This window comes from Gadus chalcogrammus, chromosome 19 (genome assembly GCF_026213295.1).
Source record: "Gadus chalcogrammus isolate NIFS_2021 chromosome 19, NIFS_Gcha_1.0, whole genome shotgun sequence".
Classification (NCBI taxonomy): Eukaryota; Metazoa; Chordata; class Actinopteri; order Gadiformes; family Gadidae; genus Gadus; species Gadus chalcogrammus.
Genome location: NC_079430.1, coordinates 12698103 through 12713022, shown reverse-complemented (window position 1 = coordinate 12713022; position 14920 = coordinate 12698103). Strand labels below are relative to the sequence as shown.

Sequence of the window (14920 nt, the reverse complement as noted above, 5' to 3'; positions counted from 1 at the left end):
GGGCCCGATTTCCCGCCCAATATTGAGACCCTGGGTGCAGAGCGCTGTAGCCAGGGTTGCCAGATTGGAAAATCGGGCCCAATCTGGCAACACTGCTCTCACCCCCCTCCGCCCCCTCCACCAAAAACAGAGCGGTGTGAATATTCAGGATCCTGTTGTACTCTGAAACACAGAGGGGGTTCTGGGAGTTGAAGGCCAACTGCTGTGGTGCTGCTGCTGCTGCTGCTGCTGAGAGACAAATGATGACTCATGCCCTGAAGGGAGGAGCTCAGAGTTCTGAACTCTGAAACAAGGCTGGGATCTCCTCTATGGCTTCTACGTTGACGCACACAGACAGACACACAAACACACCAACACACACACACACACACACACACAAAAACTTCTCATCGGATGAGGCAAAAGTGCTGAGTCATACAAATACAAATCGGTGTGTGTTGAGATCTAGGAACAGGCCCAGCATGACTCAGGGTTACTCCTGGGAGTCAGAGCGTCCTCTAGAGAGAGTCCTATATGGCTTATCATGATGCAGCAGTCTCAGCGGGAGTGTCTGTGTGTGTGTGTGTGTGTGTGTGTGTGTGTGTGTGTGTGTGTGTGTGTGTGTGTGTGTGTGTGTGTGTGTGTGTCTGTGTCTGTCTGTGTGTGTGTGTGTGTCTGTGTGTGTGTGTGTGTGTGTGTGTGTGTGTGTGTGTGTGTGTGTGTGTGTGTGTGTGTGTGTGTGTGTGTGTGTGTGTGTGTGTGTGTGTGTGGTGGTGCAGGTGATATTTTAGTAACGATGGTGGTGATGGTGGTAGTGAAGGTTGTGAGGTGGGAGATGGTGTGGGTGGAGGTGTGGCGGTGTTGACTGTATATAGTGGAGGTAGTGGAGTGGGGACGGTGCAGGTGCAGGTGGTGATGGTGGTGTAAGAACACTGCAGTGTCCGTGGGGGGGGGGGCGCTGACTGCACCTGGTCTGTTAAAGTGTCGTGTCATGCCCAAGAAGCCCCACCCAACACCGGGCAACACCCATGAGCAGGAGAGACCAGGGCCTCCGTCACCTAACTCAGTCACCTGACTTGAGCTGAGTCCCCTGACTCAAATTAAGTCAGACTCAGCTTGACTCATGCTGAGTTACCTGACTCACCTGACTCTGAGTCACCTGACTCCAGCTGAGTCACTTGACTCAGGCTGAGTCATCTGACTCAAGCGGCCTGCTGCAGGTCTTATCGACATAATTGCTGGCACTGTGGAATAGGAAAAGCAACCGTAGCAAAGAGAGAGGATGGAGGGGAGGGGGGGGGGGGCAGTGATGACAGCCCCCAATCACTTTGATCTTAACCATCACATCCTCACCCCCAGCCCCACCCAACACCCTAGGGAGTCTCGCACCAACAAGATGTGACGAGGCAGCTCAGAGACCCTCGGTGCATAGTCCCCCAGCATTACCACCACCACTATCAGCACCCACACCCGACTACACCACCCCTACTACCTTGTCTCCGCACACCTCCCCCTCCACCACCACGACCATCACCACCAGCAAGACCCCCCCTACCATCACCAACCTCGACCCCGCCCTCACCCCGGCCACCTCCACCAAGACCAGCACCACCATCAACACCCCAAACATCACCACCACAACCATCAACAACCCCCAACCCCATCTTCCCTGGAAGGGGGAGGGCATGGGGGGGGGGGCACTATCCTGAGAGAGCATGCGGTTTACAAGGCAGCCATATTTGAAATTCGGGGGATTCGCTTTACGGAAGGACGGGGTCGTGAGAGGGGGTGCACAGGGTATAGAGATCAGAGGAGGTGTCAGCTGCTGAGTGCGCACCCCTTACCCCCATCTCCAGCCCCCCCCCCCATCCCAGCTCCTCTTCCCTCACTCCCAGGAACCTAACACCGGCCCCGGGCTGAAGGGCCCGCTCCAGGGAATGCCAGGAATCCTCTCACACATTCGCTCAGCGCTTCGCACGTTCTCACCGCGACGGGACGCAAACCGCGGCCGCCGCCGCCACTCGGCCGCGGGACGGGGACCGCCGCCTCGTCCCGGCCGCCGCGGGAGAGGGGGCGTGTGCGTGCTGCTCTGTGCGTGTGGGTCGGTCGGTGCGTGTGTCTTTGTAGGTGCCGATGGTGGCCCGCACTTCAGGAGTATCGATGAGCAGGAGGGCGGAGGTATTATTTTGGTGGTTGAGAGACGAGAGGAGGCTGTGGTGGGGGGGGGGGGGGGGCGGTGGGTGGTGATGTTGGGGTGGTGGTGGGGTTGGTGGTGGTGGGGTTGGTGGTGGTGGGGGTGGTGGGGGATGGTGGTGAAGGTGGGGGTGGTGGTGGAGGTCGGTGGGGATGGTGGTGGTGGTGAAGGTGGTGGGGGTGGTGAAGGTGGTGGGGGTGGTGGTCCTCTAGGGGGGGGGGGGGGGGGGTGGGTGGGATGGACGCTGGCACAAGACGGCCAGGGTGAGTCATCGTAGGGTGGACCCTCTTCCCTGCCAGCAGCCTAGGGGTTGATATTTTGTCAGTTGCGTTGGCCTTTGCAGGGCTGAATGTGTGTGTGGGTACAAGAGCAGCGATCAAAGGCCCCGGCTCTGGCGGGCCGCCTGTCCCTTCTGTCCTGCTCTTCAATATCAAATGATATTCTACCAGCAGGACCTGTTACTCATTGCAAGAGTTTGGAGAGGCCTCTCTGTTAACCAAGGTTTGTTGTTTTTGTCAACAACAATTCTTTATACCCTGAAGTAAAATAGAAAGATATCGACCCCAAATATTGGGGTCGTTTTTTAATTTGCTCTGTTCTTTTGCAGTTGTAACCCTTGAATTAATTTTTCGTTGTTTGATTTGACTGCAACCATCTAATCTTATTCTATATAATAACCCTAGATGAATGTATATATTCGGGAAAAGGTTAAATAAACTACAACAATAAGCTCTGCTTAGGTCCATAAAATTCCAAACGAAACTCCGTGTTTCTTTAAATTCCTGCATGCAAACATTGCCCTCTGCTGGAGAAAAGCTGTAACAACAGCCATCGGTGCTCTAGAGAATATTCATTCACTGCATTGCAGCACATCACTAAGCCCATGCGGTTGACTTGCACTCTTTAAAAAACCGCCCAGGAAGTAACTTGTCATGCTACAACGTCTCTGCGTGGCAATCAACAGGGATATTTTTTTTTTGATCGCATTAACCCAATTATAGCCTTATGGTAACAGATGACTTAACTCGACTTATTTGAACTTATTTCAAGAAATAAAACCCTTGTCATCGTCTGCATTGCAGGTATAGCATCTCAATCGCACATCTAAAGAATCTCACTTGAATCACTTAATTTATCCTCCAATGGACTAAGCAGTTCCACTGTTTCCACTCACAGGGTGCAGGAAACAGGTTCAGAAACACAAGCAGCAGGCTACAAACATCCTTACCTGGGATGAGCTGAGCCGCGAAGGCCACGTCTCGTACAATAGAACACGTTCGGATCTAGATGAACAAAGAGAGCCTGCTGAACAGGGAAGAGTAACAGTAGACGCTATCTGGTGCCCTTTAGAGTCCCCTCACACGGCCTCTAATGAGAATGACCGGCCTCCACCCTCCCCCCCCCCCGTGGCCCGCAGAAAACAACGCCACTCGCCTGCCACTATTTTAATTGGTGTCAGAGTTTACGACCGCGTGCCCTGGGCGCCGACGCCAGCCCTTTGATGCTGTTTATACCCCCTGCAGTTTGTCAACACGTATAATCACACTGCACGCTGACCTCTGAACCCCGGGGGGGTCCTGATAGCGTAGCCGGGTAACCCTGTGCTTTTGCCCGTGAACTCGACATGCATGGTCTCTGTGCTGCTCTACACGTATAATCACACTGCACACTCACCTCTGAACCCCCGGGGGGGACCCTGATAGTGTGGGTGGGTAACCCCGTGCTTTGCCCGTGAACCTCGACGTGCGCGGTCTCTGTGCTGCTCTAATGACACAGTGAGAGTGGAGGGGTGGCTTGAGACTTTAGAATTCTGCATGGGTGCAGTGAATGTATGCCGCTGCAGTTAAATTCAATCTATTGTCTCAGGAGCCAATAGAATGATGAGGGGAGTGATGAGTGCAGGACGATGTTATGGAAGGTATTCTACCGTTCAGTTTGATCCTCAATGTCCATCACCCACAGATCCATAAAGCCTCGACTCTATTGACCTACTCCTGAATGCCAACATCCTTATCTTAAGACTCCTGGGATACAAGCCTAGATTATACATCATATCAGCTTTGGTCCGATGGTACACAGCGTGGAAGAAGACAGTTCTAAATAGTATTGATTCAACTAAAGGGGATTTGAGACGGATAATAACAGCAGACCATACTCTCATTTGGTTGCTGGTTGGGTTGAACCAGGGGCAGCCCACCCTGCCTCCAGCAGGGCGCCCCCACCAGGCTCGGGGGGGGGGGGACAGCTAGCATGTGGTGTCTGCCATGTGTGCAGGAGGCGGGCCGGGAGGAGGCCGGGAGGAGCAGTGGCCGCTGTGGTGTGGCTGATTGAGAGGAGCCGTCCGCCCACTCCTCTGCCCGCTGGTCTGAGGCCGGTGTGGCCGCTGTGGCCGCTGTCCAGGGGCCCGGCGGTCCGCCTCTTTTCTCATGTTGGAATAACAACACCACACTGACATATCTGCAATGCCGGATATCCGAGGAACGTGACCAACTTAACTCATGGTGATGGATGGCTTTTGAGACGGGGGAGGTTTCAGTTTAGTTTTTATTTACACGTGGAAGAGTGCGGATTGGAAGTGGTTCTGAGTCTATTGTATGGAGGAACGATACGATTATGTAGAGAGGAGCTGCTGTGGACAGATCCAAAACAAACCAGTTTCAGTCCAACTCGGACAATGAGTACAGAATGCATTTTAACCAGCGACTCATCACCGACACAGAAAGCATCTTCAGTCACTGTTGTAACATGTTACTACAGTCTGCTCTCATCCAAAGTGTACCAGATCCTTATTTTAGATTGGAATGGTATCGCTGAGATCAACAACCATTAGGCCTCATCAGAAGCATGCTCACACGTTTATTTTCATCCCTAAGAAAGTACAATCATGTAAATAAACACATAATCATAGGCTCCGCCCACGGAACATCCTTATAAGGCCAACAGCAATGAGAGATAGAGGGAGAGAGAGAGAGGGAGAGAGAGAGAGAGAGAGAGAGAGAGAGGGAGAGAGAGAGAGAGAGAGAGAGAGAGACACACACACACAAACACATACATAACGAGGGCTGCTCTCATTAGTGGTTGAGGGGAAACTGCTCCCCTGACCACTTCCAGCAGAACCGGTTCAAACCAAGCCCGCTGATGACCTCACAACTGTCAGTGCTGGGCTCGTCAATCTCCCTGGACGACCAACACCTGATACCAAAATAGTGGTCTTGGCAGCAGAGGATGGAGAGCTGGCATTTACGACCGGTCTATTTACCGGCCGGGATCTGATCTGAGAGCAGGAAGTATTCACCCGGCGCTGTCTCACAACACCGGCCGGTGGGGGAGGTTTGATTGTGCATTAAATGTCTGTCACGCAGTCATTTCTCTAGTTAGTAGTATAAGGGGACATGAGTGCCACAAATTGTTCCAAATTCGTCTTGTGTTCCAGCTATGGACGGCCTTACTAACTTATGTGGTGTACACCTGCTGATTTTGATCAATACCTAGGGTTGGGGAACAGCAAAAGCCATACGTGACTGAATTGAATGAATGAATGTGTTTATTCATTTCCCTGAGGTAGACCTACATCATAACCCAGGCGGACATGGAGGTGTGCTATTCTGGGCTCTCATTACCCAACAGTTAGAGTTACAGCAGGGCTCTCTCGGGAAGCACAGTAAATACTTATCGGGTCATGTGACTTTGTTTATAAAAAACACATGATGGAAGTGGCGGTACAGCGTTGGCGGTTCCTGCGACATCTATACAATTCCACACTATTTTGGTGGCAGGTCAACAACATCAGTGCAGAGTACATTTTGACCGCACTATTAGTCGAGCTGAGGCTAGACTGGACCGTACGCCTGCAGCTTTCCTCACACCGCAGTCCTCTTATAGTCCAGAAGAAGACGATGTAAACACTCGGAATTAGCGAAAGTAAAGCATGCCAACGCGATGTGACGCGTCTCGCCTGTGTGCGTGTTTTTGTGCGTGTGTGTGTGTGCGTGTGATATTTTGGTCCGGCCTGTAGGCGGTGCTGTAGGAGTGGAGGAATGCCCGACCGCAGGTGGCCTTTGGCCCGGGTGTCTGGCCCCACTGCCCTTGAGGACCGTCTCATCCCCCCGTCGGTCCGGGTCCAGTGTGCGACAGCCCGCAGCCCGCAGCCTCCCACTCGGGGAGATGATGAGTCTGGAGTCGCTTTTAAAAGATGTTCTTCCTGAAGTGCACTGAGGAGATCGACGGACCTATGATTGCTTCCGGCCGGCGAGTGGGCGTGTGGGCGGACCGAGCCGGACCATCATAGTCATTACGGGCCGGCCTTCATCCGCCCTGCCAGGTCCGAAGCGGACCTGTGGGTCCCCTGAGAGGACTGGTGCTGCCCCCTGGTGGGTCCCGGGGGTCAGGACCCACCAGGGGGAAGCACATTCCTCGCTTATTGTACTTATGGCTAAATTTGGGCTAGTCTCTACAATTCAAGAGTTTTATGACCATGTATATTTAATAGTAATATCATATAACATGTATGTAATCTAATAGGATAATAGTAACGTAAAAATAAAAATTCTGACTGGTTAGCCCCCGGGTCCAAATCAGCAGATTCGGTACGATTACGTATAAGCCCTGTTCGTATAATAAACGCATATATTAAGTCAAATAATTATATTTGAATTGTTTTGTTATTTATATTAGAATGTGTTTCATTTATGAGTTAAAAATTATGTAAAATCTATAATTTCTTTGTTAATATATTGTAACGAATCGGCCGCTGCGGTCTTCAGATTGTCAACAAGACGCGAAGTTCGGGCGGGCGGCTTGAAAACCGAGGACGACGTTACAGTTAGAAAACTTCATTAAACTTACCAGTTTGCCTCACTTAACGTGATTTTATCTATTAAAACTAAATATGTTACCCTATAGCTGGCCTTATATTACCTAATGTTAAGACATTAACGGGATATGTGCTGTCTAAGAAGCTAAACGTGTCGCTAAAGAAACCACGTTAGATAGTGTAACTCGAGCGTGTTACCAACTATGGATCGGCCTGCAAGGTAAACCAATAACGATATATCTGGAATGTCATATGTATGATATATAAAGGATTATTCACCGATGTTATGCTCTTTCTCGCTGGACAGGAAGTCGAAGGTTATCAACTACTGCGACCTGGATGACGGTAAATGAACGTGTGTGTGTGTGTGTGTGTGTGTGTGTGTGTGTGTGTGTGTGTGTGTGTGTGTGTGTGTGTGTGTGTGTGTGTGTGTGTGTGTGTGTGTGTGTGTGTGTGTGTGTGTGTGTGTGTGTGTGTTCGACACACCTCATGTGTCTGTTTTCTCAGATGAGGACTTTGCAAGTTCAAAGCCGCCTGCCAGCAAGAAACCAAGAGAGGAAATTAAACCGGTGCTCAAGAAACCCTTGAGCAAGTCCTCCAGTCAGGATTTACATCCACAACCCTCAGCCAACCACAGTGACAGGTAGGAAGATGTTAATACACCCGTATTGTTATTAGGCCCCCATGTCAACACTGATCAACTACAAGGATAGCTTTGGTCACCGTGAAGAAGTTTATCATGATGGTGATGTGGATAATTGTTGTGAAATTTATTTGGAAACGTCAACATATATTTGCCATACTGAAACACAAAAATAGATGTTGTCTACTTCAGCCATAGGTACATACTGTTCTACAATAATAACTACTGGTTAGTGATTAGCTGAGAGGATGATGTTGTTGTTAGTCGGCTGTAACCCAACCTGCCCCTGTGTTCAGTGTGATATCCTCTCGTCTCTGCTGTGTCTCCTACAGGAAGCCGCCGGATCAGAAGCTGTATGAGCGAGACCTGGAGGCAGCGCTCACCCTGTCTCTGCTCCACGGTACCAAAGACTGCCACGTGGACCTGTCCCCCACCACGAGTCTGACCCCCACCCTCCACACAGAGCAGTACCCCACCATGGGTCTGTCCCCCACCGCGGACTTGTCCCCCACCACAGGTGTGTCGGTGGTTTACCAGCGTGTAATGGGTTGGAAGGAACCTGGTTTCACTTAATGAATACACAACACATAAAGACAGTAGCGTGTTGTGATGATGGGAGAAAGGACCCGGCCTCAGGTCCTGGGGGGCGACCCTTGGTCCAAGATACTAAAGATCATTGCTGAGTGCCGGAAATCCCTCTAGACTAAACTAAACCTTCCCTCAGATTAGGCCTTCCCTCAGATTAAACCTTCCCTCAGAGCCAGCCTTCCCTTAGAATAAGGCTCCCCTCAGATTAAACCTTCCCTCAGATTTAGCCGTTCCTCAGATTAAGATTTCCTTAGATTAAGCCTTCCCTCAGATATAGCCATCCCTCTATCTATCACTAATGCATACGTTAAGGACCACAGTTGATGAAATAATATCTACATCACATCAATTGAGCAATATTGGGACGGACCAATGGTAGTTAGACACATTGTTATCGACCTGAAGTAGTTAACCTTTTGCCTTTTTTATAAATGTATTTTCCTTCAGAAGCTGAGGATGGACGACGTGGGGAGGAGAGAGAAGATCCTTCCCCTCTGCTGTTCTCTAACTGCAGCGTAAACGGGAACCTGATGGGTAATTAGACTTTATGTAGTCCGCATTCTACAGCCTCATCCAGCAGGCTGCACCCTGGGCTATTACTGAGAGCTGTCTCCATGTTGTGTTAGAACCGTCTCCATGTGGTTTTTGTGTTATAACCGTCTCCATGTTGTTGTGTTATAACCGTCTCCATGTTGTGTGTAATAACCATCTCCATGTTGATGTGTGTTATAACCATATGTTGTGTGTTATAACCGTCTCCATGTTGTGTGTTATAACCGTCTCCATGCTGTGTGTTATAACTGAAGGTTTGGACAACATCCAGGCAGAGCGAGGGTCTTCCAAGGTCAAGTCCTCCCCCAGGACCGGTGAGCCCCCACGGGGTCAGAACCCAGACCAGGACCCAGACGAGGACTACAAGCCCAGACTCACACCAGGTGGTCCCCCGTCAGCGCTCTGTTTTTCGGTGTTGTCATACACGACACCCAATTATCTTTGATTCTACTTTTTCCCGAATGGGTTTTCAGAATCGGAAAGTGACGACAACTCGAGCGGAGTGGCGGAGAGTGAGGATGAGGAGTTCACCGTGAGGAAGGTCATCAAGAAAAGCAAGAAGGAGACCAAGAAGACGAAGACTTCTCCTCCTCGTCCTCCTCCCCAGACCTCCTCTAAGAGGGACAAGCTGACCTCCAAAGCAGCTAAAGCCAAACCACCAGCGACAGGTACCCTACTATCTATGGATTTATTCACTCACTGAATTGTGTTTATCGTTCAGTAAAGAGCAGGTAGGGGTTAATTCTAACTGTTTTAAAATGTCCTGACAGCTTCCACACCAGTCAGGGCCGCCGCCTCCACGCCCCTCAGAACCCCTCCCTCGGTCAATCAGGGGTCAGGATCCAGAAGGCCGCCGCCCCCCTCTGCCGCATCTCCTCCCTGTGTGCCTGCTGCCAGCCCAGCAGGGGGCAGCAAAGTCTCCAAGTGGAATCCTCCAGGTAAGTTGACCTCAGAACAGAGCATTTACCTTTGATCCTCGATGGTGGGAGAGGCCGAGGCTGTAAACTAACACTAAACAGTAGAACTTACTTCACATTTCAATGAGTCATTTTTATTCAAGGGTTTATGATCTATGTGGGGTATGAATTAGATATGTATGTATTCAATACACATATATACAATTATATACACAATATAATATAATAATAGAATTATGAAACCCACTTATTGAAATCGGTTAAGAATGTAAAAGTTCTAGTTCTATAAAGTTAAGTTATATAAACTGAGTTTACAGGCCAGTCGTCCAATGAGGCAGCGATACTGACCTAGCCAAGCAATGGGTCTTAGAGGTCAATGCTGGCCTCTATACATATATCTGTTAGGACCTTGGGAGGCATGATCGTAAAGACCTAGTCATAGCAATGAAACTGAAAGGATCAGTACACTTTGAGGAAATTCCCATGATCCTTGATATTTATGTCATTCATTCTCTTTTCTACTTCTGCAAAGTTTGGTCAGAAGGGGAAAAGATATTTCTGTACATTTTGACAATTGTAATAATGCTAGTTGGCACATTATCGATCTCTGGCATGATTGTATTTTTTCATAGCAATCTGCACCGATGATTAACTAATTATTAACCAGGTTTGGGAGCAGTTCACTGATTGGTCAATACTGTGGCTCCTCCTCCAGGTCAGCTGGGCAGCAGCCCCTCCCCCTCCCAGGGCTCTGCGCTGAGGTCCCCCGCTGGGGGGGTGCTGAGACTGGGGCTGTCCCGCAGGGTCCGGGTCAAACCCCTGCACCCCAGTGTGGCCAGTCACTGACACTGACACACACACACACACACACACACACACACACACACACACACACACACACACACACACACACACACACACACACACACACACACACACACACACACACACACACACACACACACACACACACACACACCTCAGTCCTTCTCTTCCTTGTCTGTTAATGACTTTTGTAAAATGTTACATTTTATTAGAATTGACCTCTCGTTCTGCTCATTTCTTTTTATTATTAAATATTTCCATCAAAGTAGGCTATACAATTGTTTGTTCATTTTATTGGGGTCAGAAATTCGTATCCAGTAATTTGATGTATGACTAGATGAAGAATTATATGAGAATGAGTCACACATTAAGATTAAATAGGTATGTACGGTGGCGCTGAGCATTCACCAAATAAAAAAAAGTTTCACAGCTAATGTAGCCGTTAGCACACTCAGAATCTCGTAATTACGACAAAAGTTCTCGTAATTACGACATCAAATATCATATTTATGACATAAGGATATCGTTTACGAGAAAAGGATCACGCCTCTCATTCATCAATAACGTTGCTGTCTAGCTGCAGGCCGGCAAAGATTACGCTATCTGACGCTATCGTATTTAATCTCCTGCTCGGGTTGAGGCATTGGGTAATATTGATGTTCCTTAAAAGTGAGGAGGGCATTAATATAAGTATGTCAACATTGCGCAGACATCTGAAGTCATTGGCCGGCAAAGATGACGCTATCCGACGCTATCGTATTTTATTTCCTGCTCGGGTTGAGGCATTGGGAAATATTGATTGATTCCTTAAAAGTGAGGGCATTAATATAAGTATGTCAACATTGCGCAGACGAAGTCATTGGGACTGCTCAGGAGAAAAGCCCAGTCGGACCACTTCAGTGGCATGTGCTCATTATACCACTGTGAAGGGGGTCGCCGGCCCTCCGCTGCGCGTCGGGGCCGGACAACGCCCCTTAACAGTGGTATAACGTGGCCAATGATTAATTTTTTTTTTTTTTTTTTTTCGGGCGCATTTTATATTTTGCGCTCCCCCTCTAGATGGCGCTCCCCCTCTAGATGGCGCTCTAGGCGGCCGCCTAACCCGCCTGTAGGGAAGGCCGCCCCTGATTACAACCTTCAAGTCACAACTCAAAACTCACCTGTTTACACTCGCACACAACGTCTAACTGATCACTGTTTTGATTGTTTGTTTGTTTTGTTTTATCTTGTTTTTGTTTTATTTATTTCTTATTTCTTATGTTTATTTATTTATTTTTTCCACAATGTCTTGTTTTTTTAAAACGATTTATGATGACTATATGCTCTGTAAGGTGACCTTGGGTGTCTTGAAAGGCGCCTCTAAATTAAATGTATTATTAGTATTATTAATGCCTCAACTCGAGCAGGAAATTAAGTACGATCGCGTCGATAGCGTCATCTTTGCCGGCCAATGACTTCAGATGTCTGCGCAATGTTGACATACTTATATTAATGCCCTCCTCACTTTTAAGTGAGGAGGGCATCAATATTTCCCATTGCCTTAACCCGAGCAGGAGATTAAATACGATAGCGTCGGATAGCGTCATCTTTGCCGGCCTGCAGCTAGCCAGCAACGTTATTTATGAATGAGAGGGGTGATCCTTTTCTCGTAAACGAGTTCCTTATGTCGTAAATATGATATCTTATCTCTTAATTACGAGATCCTTATCTCATAATTACGAGATCCGTATCTCGTAATTACGAGATATTTTCTCTCGTAATTACGAGATATTATCTCGTAATTACGAGATCCTGAGTGTGCTAACGGCTACATTAGCTGTGAAACTTTTTTTTATTTGGTGAATGCTCAGGTATGTGCCTGGGGCCCTCTAATTAAACCTGATCGTGTGCCTTCAGGTTTATTTTTTCCATATTTCCATTTATCTTTATATCTATATATCTGTACATCTATACAGATATAGATATATCAATATAGATTGATGGATGGATATTGGATCTGGATATATGTGATGCAGAATCAGCTGAGGGGTCTTGTGTTTGGCTGGGGGGGAGGGCAACGTTTAGGTTAATTCTATGAACTTTCACAAGTTGTAAAACCGAGTCAGTAGTGACTTGGATAAAAACATTTCGGAAACAGTTTTTTTTGTGAGTTTATTGTAATCATACAGTGGCCCTGAACGGCATGGTGTACGTGCATATGTACTGTTCGTTTGAGGAAGAACTTCCCTGACCGTTTCAAGTGATTGGGTCGCTTCTCATTCACCACGTGACGGCTGACGGCCTGACGCTCAGAGAAGCCCCTGACTGCAGCCCGCAGACGGAGCCCACATGGAGGGGGCGGGCACTCAGTCCACATGGAGGGGGCCGGCCCTCCGCCCACATGGAGGGGGCCGGCCCTCCGCCCACATGGAGGGGGCCGGCCCTCCGCCCACATGGAGGGGGCCGGCCCTCCGCCCACATGGAGGGGGCGGGCACTCAGTCCACATGGAGGGGGCGGGCACTCAGTTCACATTGAGGAGGACTGGTCAGCATCAACAGCATTTCTGATCCCGTTAGCTGAAATTTACCAGAAATTACCAGAAATTAGAGTGTGCCCGCCCGAGCGAGTGATGGCTAAAACATGCAAGTAAGTGAGACTGTCAAAATGCTTAATATATTTAGTAATATTCATGCAATTGTGTATTATGTCTTGTTAACTACTTAATCGTCAATTCCCGGGAAAGTTTTAGTTACACCTAGCATGTTCCCCCCAACATGCTAGGTCAATTTTCAGCATCATAAGGTTGAGTGATATAGTCATGTCATACACCGTTGGAAAGCTTAGAATCTCAGGAATGTCAACCAATGTCAACCATTCGGTGGAATAAATATGTTTAGTGAATATAGATCAAATATATCCTAGTGTCTTAGGTCAAAATAGCCCCCCTCACCCTCCCCCACCCTTGGTGCATACTTACTTTATCGTCGTTGTGGATATCCTTAGCAATGAGTTGATACTTCATGTTGGGTCTTGAAATGTTCATAAGAGTCCACAGAAATCGAATATCAATATTATTTTAGTCTAATTACATCGTGTATATGCACACGCCATCTTATACAAAGCAGCCGAAAAATAGAAAACCGAAACGCTGCAATGTTTTTTTGTAGAAAACTGTCAGTCTAATGTATAGACTGTTAATCCAGGTTAATCCATGTAGGCCTACACATATTCAGAGTATTTGTGAGATATGATTGATTCTATTAGGCTTCTACTTCCAAATTAAGTTGTACACATATCTCCATCAATATGCAAGTTATAGCCTACTCCATGGCTGATCTATTGCACTACTAGGGCCTACTTTTATTATTCCATTGTATTAGCCTACTCAACATTACTGACAACAATCTGTTTTATTTCAAGACAAAACTGAAGACCAGGAACTGGAACCTGGGAACCTGGTATGTAATATGTGTGTAATGCTGGAGGTTGTATGTATAGCCAGATGAAATAGTCTGATAACTAGTCGAATAGTGTTTTTTATCACTGAAAACTCATCAGTAGTAGAAGCCTTTGTTTGCATACCATGTTGTGGTTTTGGGAGAGTAGGGTGTCAAGTACAGACACGAATAATTTTTCTTTTTTCTTCAAGGAAGAGGATGTTGTCCTGAGGGACACAATTCAGGCAGCAGCATGGTGCCAGGTACAGTCCTTCAAGGACAGCGTCTCTCTCCCAGAGGTCATTGGGATGGAAGGTTGGGAGCAGAGGGCAGCATCAGTACAGCGCAAATCCCATGACGGCGGGGATGAGGAAGAAGCATGGCAACCATTCCAATTCTCATTCCAATTACAAACTGACTATGAACTCTTCTGTGTGGAGATGATGGACAGGAGAAACCTGAAGGTGTTTGCCTCTTTTGAGTCAAACACCTCTCCCCCTCCCCCCTCCCCGTGACGCCTGCGCCACACGACTCCAGTAGTCTGATGATGCAGCATAATGGTGGCGCTTGGCAGCTATGGCGGCGGTGACGGCGATGTCGGGCGACGAAGCGAGAGTGGCGTCCACCTCACTGAGGAAGGCGTCAGTGTGTTCCCCCCCCCCCCCCCGTTGAGACTTTGTTTGTTATTTTTTTATCGTTTTGCTGAATAAAAAGACTGTTGTTAGTGCTCCTGTGATTGGTGTAACTTAATGTGCTTCACACATGTAGCTTTTCATTATGTCTATTGAGGTACATTTTTTGCCCTTAGATGTGGTCACTTCGTTATTCCTCACATTACATCTTTTAAGGTCATACCTTTGGGTCCCAGTCTTCATAGTTCCCCAAATCTTATTTTGGCTCTTACTGGGCCTGTGACTCTCACAGACAGACGGGTACAGGAGTTCGCACACGTTGCATTGTTTACAGGCAAGGGTGGATTACCGCACGGGCAC

The 14920-nt window shown here is 48.2% G+C and overlaps 1 protein-coding gene across 2 annotated transcripts; it reads left to right on the top strand.

Annotated features, from left to right (window-relative positions):
• The first annotated feature begins 5914 nt into the window (after window positions 1-5914).
• On the top strand, window positions 5915-10607 carry rad51ap1 (RAD51 associated protein 1). Of its 2 annotated transcripts, none has more exons than XM_056578717.1 (9): window positions 5915-7206; window positions 7294-7331; window positions 7494-7629; window positions 7962-8146; window positions 8668-8751; window positions 9024-9152; window positions 9243-9437; window positions 9540-9707; window positions 10402-10607. In XM_056578717.1, exons 1-9 carry the CDS (start codon window positions 7190-7192, stop codon window positions 10530-10532), a joined length of 1083 nt encoding a protein of 360 aa, XP_056434692.1. In that variant the 5' UTR covers window positions 5915-7189; the 3' UTR covers window positions 10533-10607. The 2 variants fall into 2 exon arrangements, with proteins under 2 accessions (XP_056434692.1, XP_056434691.1); XM_056578716.1 differs by having other exon boundaries at window positions 5916-7206; window positions 8665-8751.
• Window positions 10608-14920: the final 4313 nt, after the last annotated feature.